Below are 12,002 nucleotides of genomic sequence, written 5' to 3' on the forward strand. Positions count from 1 at the left end.
TCTGATACTAACGGCAAGCCAAATGCCATCTTGTAATGGTGATGTGCTTATGAAATGGCTTCCTACACGGTTTGCCTCCCCTTCCACAGCTATTTAGCAGGCCCCTAGGGCATCAAGGTGTGGGGAATTGATGGCGGGATGCATGTTGTTTCAGAGGACAGCCAGCAAGCACCCCATCTCAAACAACCCAACAGTGCCCTCACTACTCATTGCCTTGTCATGGGATTCCTGTCTAGATTTGGTCCCTCCTGCTGATTAACAGGTTCCTGGGAGACAGAGGCCTGGTCTTCTCCTCTGATGGGACATGATAGGTACTAAGTAAACCTCAAGCAGGTACTGCCAGGGAAGCATCCTTTTTGACCACCTCCTCCCCAACCTTCCAAAAATCCCCGCGAACACCCAGACTGCCTACCTCTACTCCTTTAGTTAGTGCACTGGCTTCTCTTGTTTATAAGTTCATGTTCTATTAGCTGCACAAGGTAGGGCTTAATCCGATATGACCTAATATCGTTAGTTCAAGACACAGACTATGTTACAGCGTATAAGTGTGTAAAAATGACCGAGTATGCTTTCAGTCGTGGACAGAAAATCAAAAGCATTGATCCTGAGATGCCGGAGGATCCTGTTTATTTCCCCCAAAGCCTCAAATATGCTCTGTGTGGAACACGGGCGCATGCTCTGTGCCACATGCAAATTTCTTACTGAGGAGACAAGAAGAAGAGCTTAATACCTCCAGGACTTATTTATTCAGGATCAGGCTTCAGTTGGCCCACATCTGGACTTCATTAGTCCCCCCACGCCCACCCCAACCTCCGTTTATCTGTAAGAGTTCTGCCAAGAAAACAAGGTTCCCCAACATTGCTCCTCATTAAAGGTTAGTTAAGTTTTCAACTGAAAAAAAAGGGGGGTGAAGCTGTGCTAGCCCAGCAATGAGTTAGTGGGAGACCCTGTCCCCCAGTTTACAATCCACTCCATCTGTGCAATTACCAAGACCACCAACAGAGAGAGACCACATTAATCCTTCAGTTATGTTGTCCCCTGATCAGATGGCTGCAGAGTTCTTCTGAGACCCTCTTATCCCTGGGGGCTTGCGGGAAGGGACATCTATTTGTGATTTAACAGGCATTGACCGCCTCTGTCTAGAGTTTCGTTTGTTCTCCTCTCCACCACCCTGTGTCACTCCAATTGCCTGGAAAGAGATGAGGCTGGCTGGCAGCAGTTCCTTTCTAGCTACTCACAGCCCTTGGGGTTCATGACTATTTGAAATCAGTATCTAGGCTGAAGCTGACACGTCTCCGGTTTAAATAAGAGCGCTTCTGAGTCTGAGGGATGGAGTCTGTGTGAGTCAGAGTGTAGCAGGCGGCGATGGAGTCAGATCCTTTTATGAGCTGAGGGACTAGAAACTAATTTGCCTTATCTTAAATGCTCTTCAGCGGCTATATGAAGTAGGCATTATTTTCCCCATTTTATGAGTGAGCGAAGACATTGAAGCGTACATAGGAAAGTGATTCCATCCAAGGTTACTGTGCTGAATAAAAGTGAAAGTGGGGATTAAAACTTGGGTCTGACCTGCTTAAGGCCAGCCCAACTATTCTAATGAAATATATATATATTCTAATGAAAAAAGAAATATATATATATATATTTCATCTACAATGTATTTGGAGCTATGTAGAGTGTTCTTTGTCTTTCTTCAGTCAGCTATAAAAACTTTGAGTTCTTAGTCTTGGAAAGTTACATGTATGAAGACCAAGCATCAAGGCCAGCAGGCAAGTGACCACTGGTGAGAGCATGTAGCAGGGCTTTGTGTGAGATGATTGGAGTAGAGGAGACAAGCTAAGTGCAAGGTCCTAGACTCAACCCCCAGTATAAGAGAAGAAAAAGAAGAGGAGGAAGAGCAGGAGGAGGAGGGAGGACAATGACAACCACCTACTAAGTGTAGGAAAATACTTAGTGGGTTCTTGTCCCTCATACCACACAGTCATTGTGGTAGACACTGTGGCCCATAAACTGAGGCATAAGATGTGATTTTGCCCTTGAAACATGTGGTCTAAAGGAGAGGTAAGAGAGTACACCAGTGGTCCTACTCAAGCTTAAGAAGGGAAAGGAATTAGAGAAAAACCAGTGGTCCTATTCAAGCTTAAGAAGGGAAAGGAATTAGAGAAAAAAACAAACTAAGGGAGTGGGCTCTAGGGATGAGAGTGCTTTAAGGAAAATGTACGTCAAATGTTCCTTCTCCTTGGGACTGAGAAGTAAACTGAGGAAATCTGCTATTCTTGCCCCCTGCCTCTCGGTGACCAAACGTAGAGGCTGTGAGGTATACAGTCCCTGGGGTCTCGGAGAAAGAGGACTTTGGGCTATTTTCACACACAAAGACTTGACAATCGTTTTTAATGAGCGTGTATCCTATCTAATGATCAGAAGGCTCTCAAGCTGCAGATATTAGCACCACCTCCTGTTTGTGGATAAGGAGCGAGGTGTAGCATCGGGGGTCAGGTGTGGCATGCCAGTTACTCCTGGTACAGAGATGAAAATGCCTCCATTTGGTACCAGGACCGGCTGGCACTTGATCTCCTCCTTGAAGGGGAAGGATGGGATTTTCATCAGAGATCCTGACTCGCAGGAGAGGGAGATTTCTGTAACAATGGGGGAGATTTTGCAACTCTAGGGCACTGGCAGGAATGGCAGAGCAGACCTGTTTGGCTGGAGAAACAGGGAAAAGGGCGAGGATGAAGTTCAGGTAGACAAAGAAGACGGGGCATGGCTGTCAAGGTCTCTGGCCGTGAGGAATTTTCACCTCAGTTAATTGCTAGAGAGCAACAAGAATATTGTCCTAAGTTAGCGGGGGTCAATTTTTTAACCATGGTAAGAGTGAAGCCTGAACCCTCGTAGTGGCAATATGAGAGAACCAGAGGGAACAAAAATGATGACATGAGGGACCTGTGAGTAGATGCTGATGGCTGTGAGATAGGGAAATGGAGGGGTCTTAAGGGTCTGCGGTTTTTTACTTAGGTTTAGGGGCCCATGGGCTGGAAATACAGGGATGATGGAAGTTGTCTGGAGAGGAGGGTGGGGTTGGGTTTAATCTTAAACTTTGATCTACTGGCATCGGTTTTGTGTCCATTTGGATGAATTATCAGAGGCCAGGAACAGGATTGATGGGAGGGGGGCCCATTCGTCCTTGGGAGATCATTTCATCTTCACAGAGCTGTTGAAGCAGCTAACGTCACAGCAGAGAGCCGGGGATCCCACTCTACGGATGACTTCCATTTATTGAGTAGAAGCCAGGTGTGGAGACATTGGAAACAGAGCACGTAGCTTGGAAACAGGAAGAATTGCACAGTGGTACAACATCAAGGAAACCTGACAAATTCAACATGAAAGTTGAATTTGAATATGAAGTTGGCAACATGCAACACTCTGAAAAGAGCTGCCAGGAGACTGGCATGAACTGGCAAAGTGTCTCTCCAAGGAGGCCTTTGACTGGGAGCGCTTGCCGTTTGGGGAAATAACTGTGCTTCAAACCATATTCTTCAGGAGACCTGTGGGCACAGGGCAGCCACTGATGGTTGCAGCCATAATGGGCTTCTGAGGTTTCTCTGGCCTCTTCGTCATCCCTGTGTTAGAGGTCAGAGTTGTCACTCCCATGAAGCCCAGAATTGCCACTGTAGCCTGAGAGATGTCTGTGACATTATAGCCTTTCTCAGGCAGCATGGCACTGAAGTGCCAAAGTGCTGGAGACAGCTGAGTAGGAATTTTCCAATCACCGTCTTCTACTCAAGTAAAGATCAGGCCATTTCCTTCTAGCAGATGGAACATTTAGGTTTAGAGAAAACTCAGCTCCATTCCTGATTCCATCTTGAAAGGCAGAACTCAAGTCTTATATTTTCCCTTAGCCTCGAGACTGAGAAAATAAACCGATTCTCCATCATTAAATGTTTGTTGAATGAATCTCTTCTAGCACAAAGAAGTTTTTTAACCCACATACATATACATGAGGTGTGGAGGGTAAGGTAGAGCTGGCAAGGAAATAAACATACAAGCAAACTAGGGGAAGAAAAAACCTGCAGGGGGCTTGGTCTCATGTTGTTTGTATTTAAATGCTAGATACTGGCTCCCAAGATCTGCTTGCAACTGACCCACTACCAGAGACCTTACCTGTATTGTATGCCTTTGTAGTTGGGACATGAAGACTAGCTATCTTCAGGGACTTCAAGGAAATGGCTATCGTGGTACCATTAGGAAGAACCCAGGAGTGAGGGAGAAGGACAGGTGTCAGTGATGGGGCTGCCAGGCTGTCCTGCCCTCCTCCCCCTTTCATTCAGAGTGACTCACTGGCCTCTCTGGCCTTCACCGCTCTCACTTAGAAAGCTGTCCACTAATCACAGAGTGACCCGCAGGGCCCTGTGAGAAACAGACAGCGCGATGGAGAGAGAAGCGCTTTGTAAGCTGTAAAGTGCTATGTAAATATTATTAAAGCAGAACCAAGTATAGGAACCTTAGCCCTTCAGAGTCAACTGGGGAAGACTTCTCAGTTTCTAGAAGAGGAATTGTTAGGACATAAGACTTTCCTTGGGGTGATTTATAAATAGAGCAAAATGTTTAAAACAGCACAGCAGCTGAGTGGCAGTGGCGTCGGTGGTAGCCGTCCTTCTGCAGTGGGTTTCTTCTCTTCGATCTTGTTTCCTGGAAAGATCAAAATCAAAACCACCACACGTGAATTTTCTGCTTCTGCCCTGGCAGGGCATACTTCCCACATCCGAATCATGCAAGAAGAAGAAGAAGAAGAAAAAAAAAAACAAAACCAACCAGAACCAAAATGAGCCTTTCGAAGTGCCAGGCATTTGACGGCATCACCTATTGAATTCCTTGCCAGCCGAGCCAGGTGGATATTATTAATGCTATTTTCTATAAGGGGACACCTAAGCCCAGACAGGTGAAGTCATGTGGCTGCAGAGTAATAGACGGATCAGACTGAGGCTTACTGGCTCCTAAGTTGGTGCCTCTTTCTCCACACCATGCCCCTTCCTCCCAAGTCAGGCTAGCCTAAAGACCCTCTCCATTTCCCCTCCAGAATGGAACATGCGTAAAGATGTGGCTCGCTGGGCTCTTTTTCACCACAAAAGACAGGAAGAGGCTCTCTCTTACAGTTGGAGACAACTTCCCAACCGCTGGCTTGCTGGCCAGGACCCGTCCCTTTCTGTCCCCTTGTGGCTTAATTGCCATGCCTTCCTCTGTATGAGTTTCCAGACTCTGGGCCAAGCTCCTTAAAAGGCAGGTAGGGGAGAGTACTCTGCCGGCCTGGCAGCCAGCCATTCCCCCCCAACCCCCCAGATCCGCTGCTAGCTGCTTCAGAGAGAGATCAACATAGAAGGCATTTTTTTTTCCAAAGTGAAACTTATCAGAACTTTGCTGACTGAGGCAGGAATGAGGGCCCTCGGGGTGGGGACCAAGCCTTTGGAGGAGGGGGGGGGGTGCTCATTTTATGACCCAGGAATGAAAACACTGTGAATAATGAATAAAGTCCGAAAGTTGTAAATCTGAGACTCCAGAGAAGGCGAGTAACATGTCAGGGAGCGGTTTAAGCCCTCGCCTCTCCTGCCGAGGTGCAGCCCAGAGTTTCATTAAATAGCCTTTAAGGGTTAGGATTACAAGAAGCCAAGTCCCCTGGTTCATAATGATGATTTATGGCCGTGTTGTCGACTCCGCGACCCTTCTGTACAAGGGATGGAGAAAATACATAATTTGCTGCTCATTAACTGTGCAATCTGTCAGGGCGGCTCCAGAAGCCATGTGGTCCCGGAGCCTTGCGTCTGCTCAGTGGCTTCAGCCGGGCTGTCCTGGAGACACAACTAACTACTCCTCCACCATAGGAAATGATTTTGATAACAATAGAACTAACAAGCTGAACCCTGGGTAGCCTGCCCATGTCTTGGAACTGAGAGACAGTGGACTTTCCTCCTGGGTCATCTCCCATCCTCCAGGGAGCCCCAGAATCCCCCATCTGTACAATGGGCTTGCCTTGTCACAGAAAATCACACTGCCTGACGCTTGAGCCAGGATTTCTTTGTCTAAGTCAGTGGCCTAGTTCTGGAAACTCAGGAGCAATCCAAGGGCAGGCATGGTGCCCAGGGCCTTGGTTCTGCTCCTGACTTATAGGTGGTTTTTACAAGTAACCCTCCTCTACTGTTGTCTGTTACCCGTTGCCTCTGCTTGGTTAGGAAGCCGGCTCAAGCTGGGGAGTCAGTGACATTGCTCTTATGAAGGAGTAAGTCATGGTTCTGCAGATAAAGAAGCTGACCCGTTCCAGATTCACCCGGCGAGTGGAGGACTCTCACCATGGTTACTTGATACTCATTCAGTGGCCACCCCCACCCCCACGTAAACACACCTGAGTGTGATTTATAAATAAAGAGTCAGAAGGAGTCAGCAATCAAGACTCTGGCAGTGGACATCTGGAACTTGTTAGCCCGTAAGATTCCGTAGGGTAAAAGTGTAAACAGGTTGGAAGAGGGAAGTGAATCAAGGATCAGGGGAAAGAACGTTGGGCAGAGAATGAGTGTACCTGGGTCCAATCTTTGGGCACACATTCATTTGGGCCCCAGTCTCTTCAGCACAGAATGGTTGCCTTCATGTCTGACCTGCCATGACTCTCAGATTTCATCTGTTATATGTTATCAGAGGGACCTTGGCAGGGATTAGGGGGCATTTCCAAGTCATGTGTCTTCAAGGATTGACTCCTCTCCTGCTTCCTGACATTTGTCGGTTCTTTCAGTGAGCATTTCTGAGCACCTATGAAGAGTTAAATATTCTGCTTTCTCAGGAAATAGCTAGACAAGTACGCTGACCAGACCAGCCTTTGATCATCCATGTCCCTGTAGAGTCATCCTCAATATTGATCTGGAAAAAAAGTGTGGCACGTACAGACACAGCACATTTGTCAATCAGGGCTCTGGTGTCAGCCTTGCTCCCTCTCCTGCCCCTGCTTGTCACTGAGCCTAGCTGCTGTGTTCATCCTACACACCATTCTTCCCTGTGGAGCCTTTGAGGACCCGGATTAGACTCGTGCCTTGATGCCTTTCCCCACTGTAAAGGAATAACAGAACCTCTGCAAAGGAGTGCCCCGGATGTGCCAATCTATTGCTTCCCTTGTGGTTGTGAATGTGTCTGCTCACTGAAAGGGCAAGTGTGGTCTATAATCCTTCCTTGGGAGGAAGTGTGAAAGGGACTTTTGTGGTGAGTGATGAGCTGACCATCACTGCTCCTGGCCTTGAGAGCTGCAACCAGGAAGTGGCCACAGCTGTGCTGTGGAGTTAAGAAAGGGGGGGGGAGGGACCACCGCACCGCACGGTTGTGTGTTACCCAAGCAATTTGGTCCAGTGACAGACACACTATCCACATGTGTACCACCAAAGGCAATTTGATCTAATGACAAAAAGATGCTGCCCACAGTCACCTTACAGAGTGACAGCTGGCCCATGCTTACTGAAAAGCCAGGCAGTTTGAGCAGCAGGAAGACGGTCCATTGTGGGAAGAGCATGCAAACCAGCCTCCTCCTTTGGCTCTCAAATCTAAGGACAAAACCCTGCCTGACTGAGGAATTCAGACTCCTAAAGGCACCATGTTGAATGTTTCTGATCTGTAGAGCCCATTCTGGCTTTGAAGCCTTGATCTTCCTACCTAGGCCTTCCAGTGCTGGGATTATATGTGTGTGCCACTGTGCCCAGGTTAGACCAGTGTTTTGGGTTTTTGTTTGGTTTGGTTTGGTTTGTTTTTTTTGGTTTTGGTTTTGTTTTTTGAGACAGGGTTTCTCTGTATAGTCCTGGCTGTCCTGGAACTCACTCTGTAGACCAGGCTGGCCTCAAACTCAGAAATCCACTTGCCTCTGCCTCCCAATTGTTTTCTCATCATACTACGTATGTGAAAAATAAAATAGGGCTAGAGATGTCAGTCAGTGTGGAGCCTTAGGTTCAATCCTCAGCATAGAAAAATAAATAAATAAATAAATAAATAAATAAATGTCAAAACTAAGAAATAAAAAGCTTGTCTTTCCATGACTCAGTACTTTTCCCTCAGTGTTATCTCGTATAAGCCAGCGACTCTGCAAAGGCGAGCAGCCTCCTTTTATGGGGAGGAGGCTGAAGCATGTGAGGCTTGAGAAGGTTAGAGCCCAAGTGTGTGAAGTAGGCGTCAGAAGCTGGACTTACTCAGGACCTGACTGGGGTGTTCACTGTGGAAACACCCATCGATGGTCCCACCCACCAAGGTCCGTGGTACTAATATTCCTTCACCGCATCCCTGAACCCTAAGGTTTGCCTGCGTGGGTCCCCTGTCATGTAACCACCCTTAATCATGCCCTTGGGGCTTAATTTTCTTTTGTTTTCTACAGCTGAGTCCTTTTTTTGATGAACATATATATACACATATAGGTTAGTCTCATAAATATGTATATACATATACTTATTTTGTGGGTGGGTTTTATTATTGGTATGGAGATACTATGTCGATGTAAGGATCTTTTTAAACAAGGAAATGGCAGCTGTGTTCGAAGTTTGAATGTTCCCCTTGTGTTTATGTGAATATGCATACTTAAGTGGGGAATTAGGATTTTGTAGATTGTACCTTGCAGTTAAATACTGAATCTATTCTCCTGTGTCACTAAATGTGGTCTTCGAGACTGCCTCAGGCCTCCCTAACTCCCTCATTGGTTTCCTTTCAGATCATCACAGGGGAATTCTACCGGATCTATTACCTGAAGGAAAAGTCCCGGTCTACCATTCAGAACCCCTATGTGGCGGCTCTCTATAAGCAAGTGGGATGCTTCCTTTTCGGCTGTGCCATTAGCCAGTCCTTCACAGACATCGCCAAAGTGTCCATCGGGCGCCTGAGGCCTCACTTCCTGAGCGTCTGTGACCCTGATTTCAGTCAGATCAATTGCTCCGAGGGCTACATTCAGACCTACAGGTGCAGAGGAGAAGACAGCAAAGTACAGGAGGCCAGGTAGGGTGCCGCTCCCCCCCACACACACACACACATCAGGTGTCCATCTCAACACAGTGCAGTTTGGAGAGAGCCTACCAAGGTGCTGGGCTCTGGGGTAGATGAGGGAGAAGACAGAGTACCTACTCTCGAAGGACTCACAGCCAAATGATGGAGACAGATGTGTAAATCAGTCATTAGGATACAGCGGTGGTAAACCCATCCACTCTCTTGTTTATTTATGTGTGCCGGCTGTGCTCCAGGCCAGTCTCCAGAGCGGTACCCAGGATGCACAACTGAAGGAGATTCAGTGTCTGCTGTCAGAGTCTAGGAAGGGAAGACAGAGGAGTGAGCGCAACGGACACTGGGGATGTGAATCCCTGTGAATGCAGTCCTTTCATGGCCTTCTCTTGTCCTTGCAGGAAGTCCTTCTTCTCTGGCCACGCCTCCTTCTCCATGTTCACTATGCTGTATCTGGTGGTAAGTTTTTGTCCTCTAACAGGAGCAGAGCGCAACCCTAGCTTATCCCCTTACCATCTCTGAGGACATAGTTCATGGGAAATCCTTGGGTGGGGGGGAAGGTGAGCGGGGGCGGGGGGCGCGGGAGGAACATTAGATTTCATCAGAGCTCGATGCTGCCTTAATGGAAGTGCCACCTCAGCTTTTTCTAATTTTCAGGTTAAAAAACTCTGTTCACCCTGCTGTGAGGTAGGAACTGTGCTAGAAGGTACTTGCTTAGTGTTTACGGTGCAAGCGCTGTTTTCTGGAAGGTCCGGGACACCTTTGTTACAGATAGCACACTGTAGCGGGAGAAGGTTATTAGACCCAGAGAATCCAGGTGAACTGTCAAATTTACAAAAGCGCCAGCAGTGCCGTTCGGATTCAAGGGTTCGGATCCCAATGCTCCCTCACTGTATGGTTTGTGTCCATACTGTATCGATAGTGCACAGCCGTGGCATGCCTACAGGGGTCAGAATCAGTTCTCATCCACCCTTACCTGGCTTTCAGGGACTGAACTCGGGTCATCGGGGTTGCTTCCATTGCCAAGTACCGAGTGCTTTTACCCTCTGAGCCTTCTCACTGGCCTTCCTTATCTTGCTTGCCGAGAGGGATCTGGTTTTTACAAAATACTTCCTGTGTCCAGGAGGACATGTGTGAAGTGAAAATGGCATAGTCCTATTTCCTGGATCCAGAGACAGAAGTGTGTCTGAGTTCATTTGCCTTGAGGGGTAGAGATGCGATTTGGATTCCCACGATGCTCTCTCCCAGCGGCTGGCTTCCTTGGACATGCTTGTGGGCAGCCTTCTCTGCTCTAGTTAGTTGCCTGGTGGACCACGAGCTGTTCTGCGTCCCTTTGTCGGTTAAACATGGCCTTCCCTACCTTTCCTCACTCTATGAACGAGGCCCAGAGCAAAAGCACTTCCTGCACTCAGCTGTTCCAGTGGAGTTCAGAGCGAGAAGGTGCAGAGAGGTCAGATGTAGTCATGGAGAGTATAAGCTGTTTGGAAAAAGAACATTTTGATTTCGACTTTCTTAAGAGACATAATTAGGAATTGGAAAAAAACAACAGAGTTTGTTTTGTTTTGCTCCCCCCCCCCTTCCAAGTTCAGAGGCCTCTGACTTCCCGTTACCCAGGATACAGTGCTACAGGGTGGGCTCCAACCTATAAAATCATCCAACCTGGATCTCACTTATTCATGCACAGCGCACCCCTTTGATTGTTTTTGTTTTGCTCTTAGAAAGGATAATTTAGCAGATATTTAGGGTTTCTGTTCCCTGTGTGTATTTTACCAGGGCTGGAAGCAATTTCACAAATGTAATTTCAGTATTTTGTAAAAGTGCTTAGGAGAATTGTATGTGTTCATTTGCCCCTTGATGTCCCTTCATTTTATTCCAAGAGAAAAATACCAAATTCTTTTGAAGCCAGTACTAGATAGGGTGTCCTTTGCAGTGACCCAAAGTGTGTGCTGATGTGTTTGGGGTGTGGGTTTGGGGGTCTTGCTGTGTGCCAGGCACCATGTCTCTGGCCCACAAGAAAACATTTGCTTCTCTTTGTAGCTTGGGGGCTTGGCTTTGATTATCTTGTTTGTGAAACAGGCTTGAATCTGAGAAGTTAATAAGGACATCGTCAAACCAGTAAAACAGAGAAGGCACTTGAAGGATGGCCATCCCCAATGGGCACCATGGCCCCTTCTCATTGTGTTAGCTACAAAAGACTGAAAACAAGCCTTTTTTAGAAAGTAGCATATGGCATTCGAGCGTTGTTACTAATTTCAATCTCACCTGGAGGAGAAGACCCCAACTCCTCCCATCTGCTTTAAGGTGCTTACTCCACTCCTTGGTCCCTCAGTAGCTGTGCTTAGAGAAGGGAGTCTGTACAGAGGATGACTAAGTGAGGAGTTCATTGTCATTGAAGATCTATTTGTATCTCTCTGAGGGAGGGGAAAGTGTGTACCTTTATACTGCTGGAAGATGAGAGAAAAGGAGAAAGAGAAAGTGGGAGGGAGAGAGGAATGGATGGATGGATAGATGGATGGATGGATGGATGGATGGATAAATGGATGGATGGATGGATGGATGGATGGATGCTAAGCCCTTGTCTCCTGGTATATTTTCATATATGTGCATGCAGGTGCATGTGCGTGTGCGTGAATACACACATGCACCCCACCTGATTATACGCATACCACAGGGTCTTAGGAACTGTGCAAGAATGTACACATTCAATGTTCATTCCTTGAAGACACCATACATGCAGAAACACACACATGGGCATAGACATAGACACCCCTATACACAGAGTTAGTTGCCTTAAAGCAACCTCAGAAGCAAAAGGCTGAAAATGAGAGCTGTGTTCTGCTTCAGAACTAGGCTTTGTGTGGTATTTCACAGAAATCCTAGTCTTTCCACTGTGATCAGTCAGTCAGACAAGCCCTTCAGCCCTCCCCAGTGCTTTTATGTTCAGGAAGTGCCAGAGTTGGACATGAATCTTGGTCTACCACTGTATACCCTGAACTTTTCTT

At 47.2% G+C, this 12,002-nt stretch overlaps 1 protein-coding gene across 2 annotated transcripts in view; it reads left to right on the plus strand.

The window, feature by feature from the left end:
- The window catches only part of Plpp3 (phospholipid phosphatase 3), a 79,068-nt gene that overhangs the window by 45,785 nt on the left and 21,281 nt on the right, over positions 1-12,002 (plus strand). For both annotated transcript variants that reach the window (XM_031378037.1, XM_031378038.1), the window contains exons 3-4: positions 8,720-9,000; positions 9,402-9,459. In XM_031378037.1, coding sequence (XP_031233897.1) covers positions 8,720-9,000; positions 9,402-9,459 — 339 coding nt within the window. The remainder of the gene's footprint in view (positions 1-8,719; positions 9,001-9,401; positions 9,460-12,002) is intronic.

This window comes from Mastomys coucha, unplaced genomic scaffold, assembly GCF_008632895.1.
Source record: "Mastomys coucha isolate ucsf_1 unplaced genomic scaffold, UCSF_Mcou_1 pScaffold18, whole genome shotgun sequence".
Classification (NCBI taxonomy): Eukaryota; Metazoa; Chordata; class Mammalia; order Rodentia; family Muridae; genus Mastomys; species Mastomys coucha.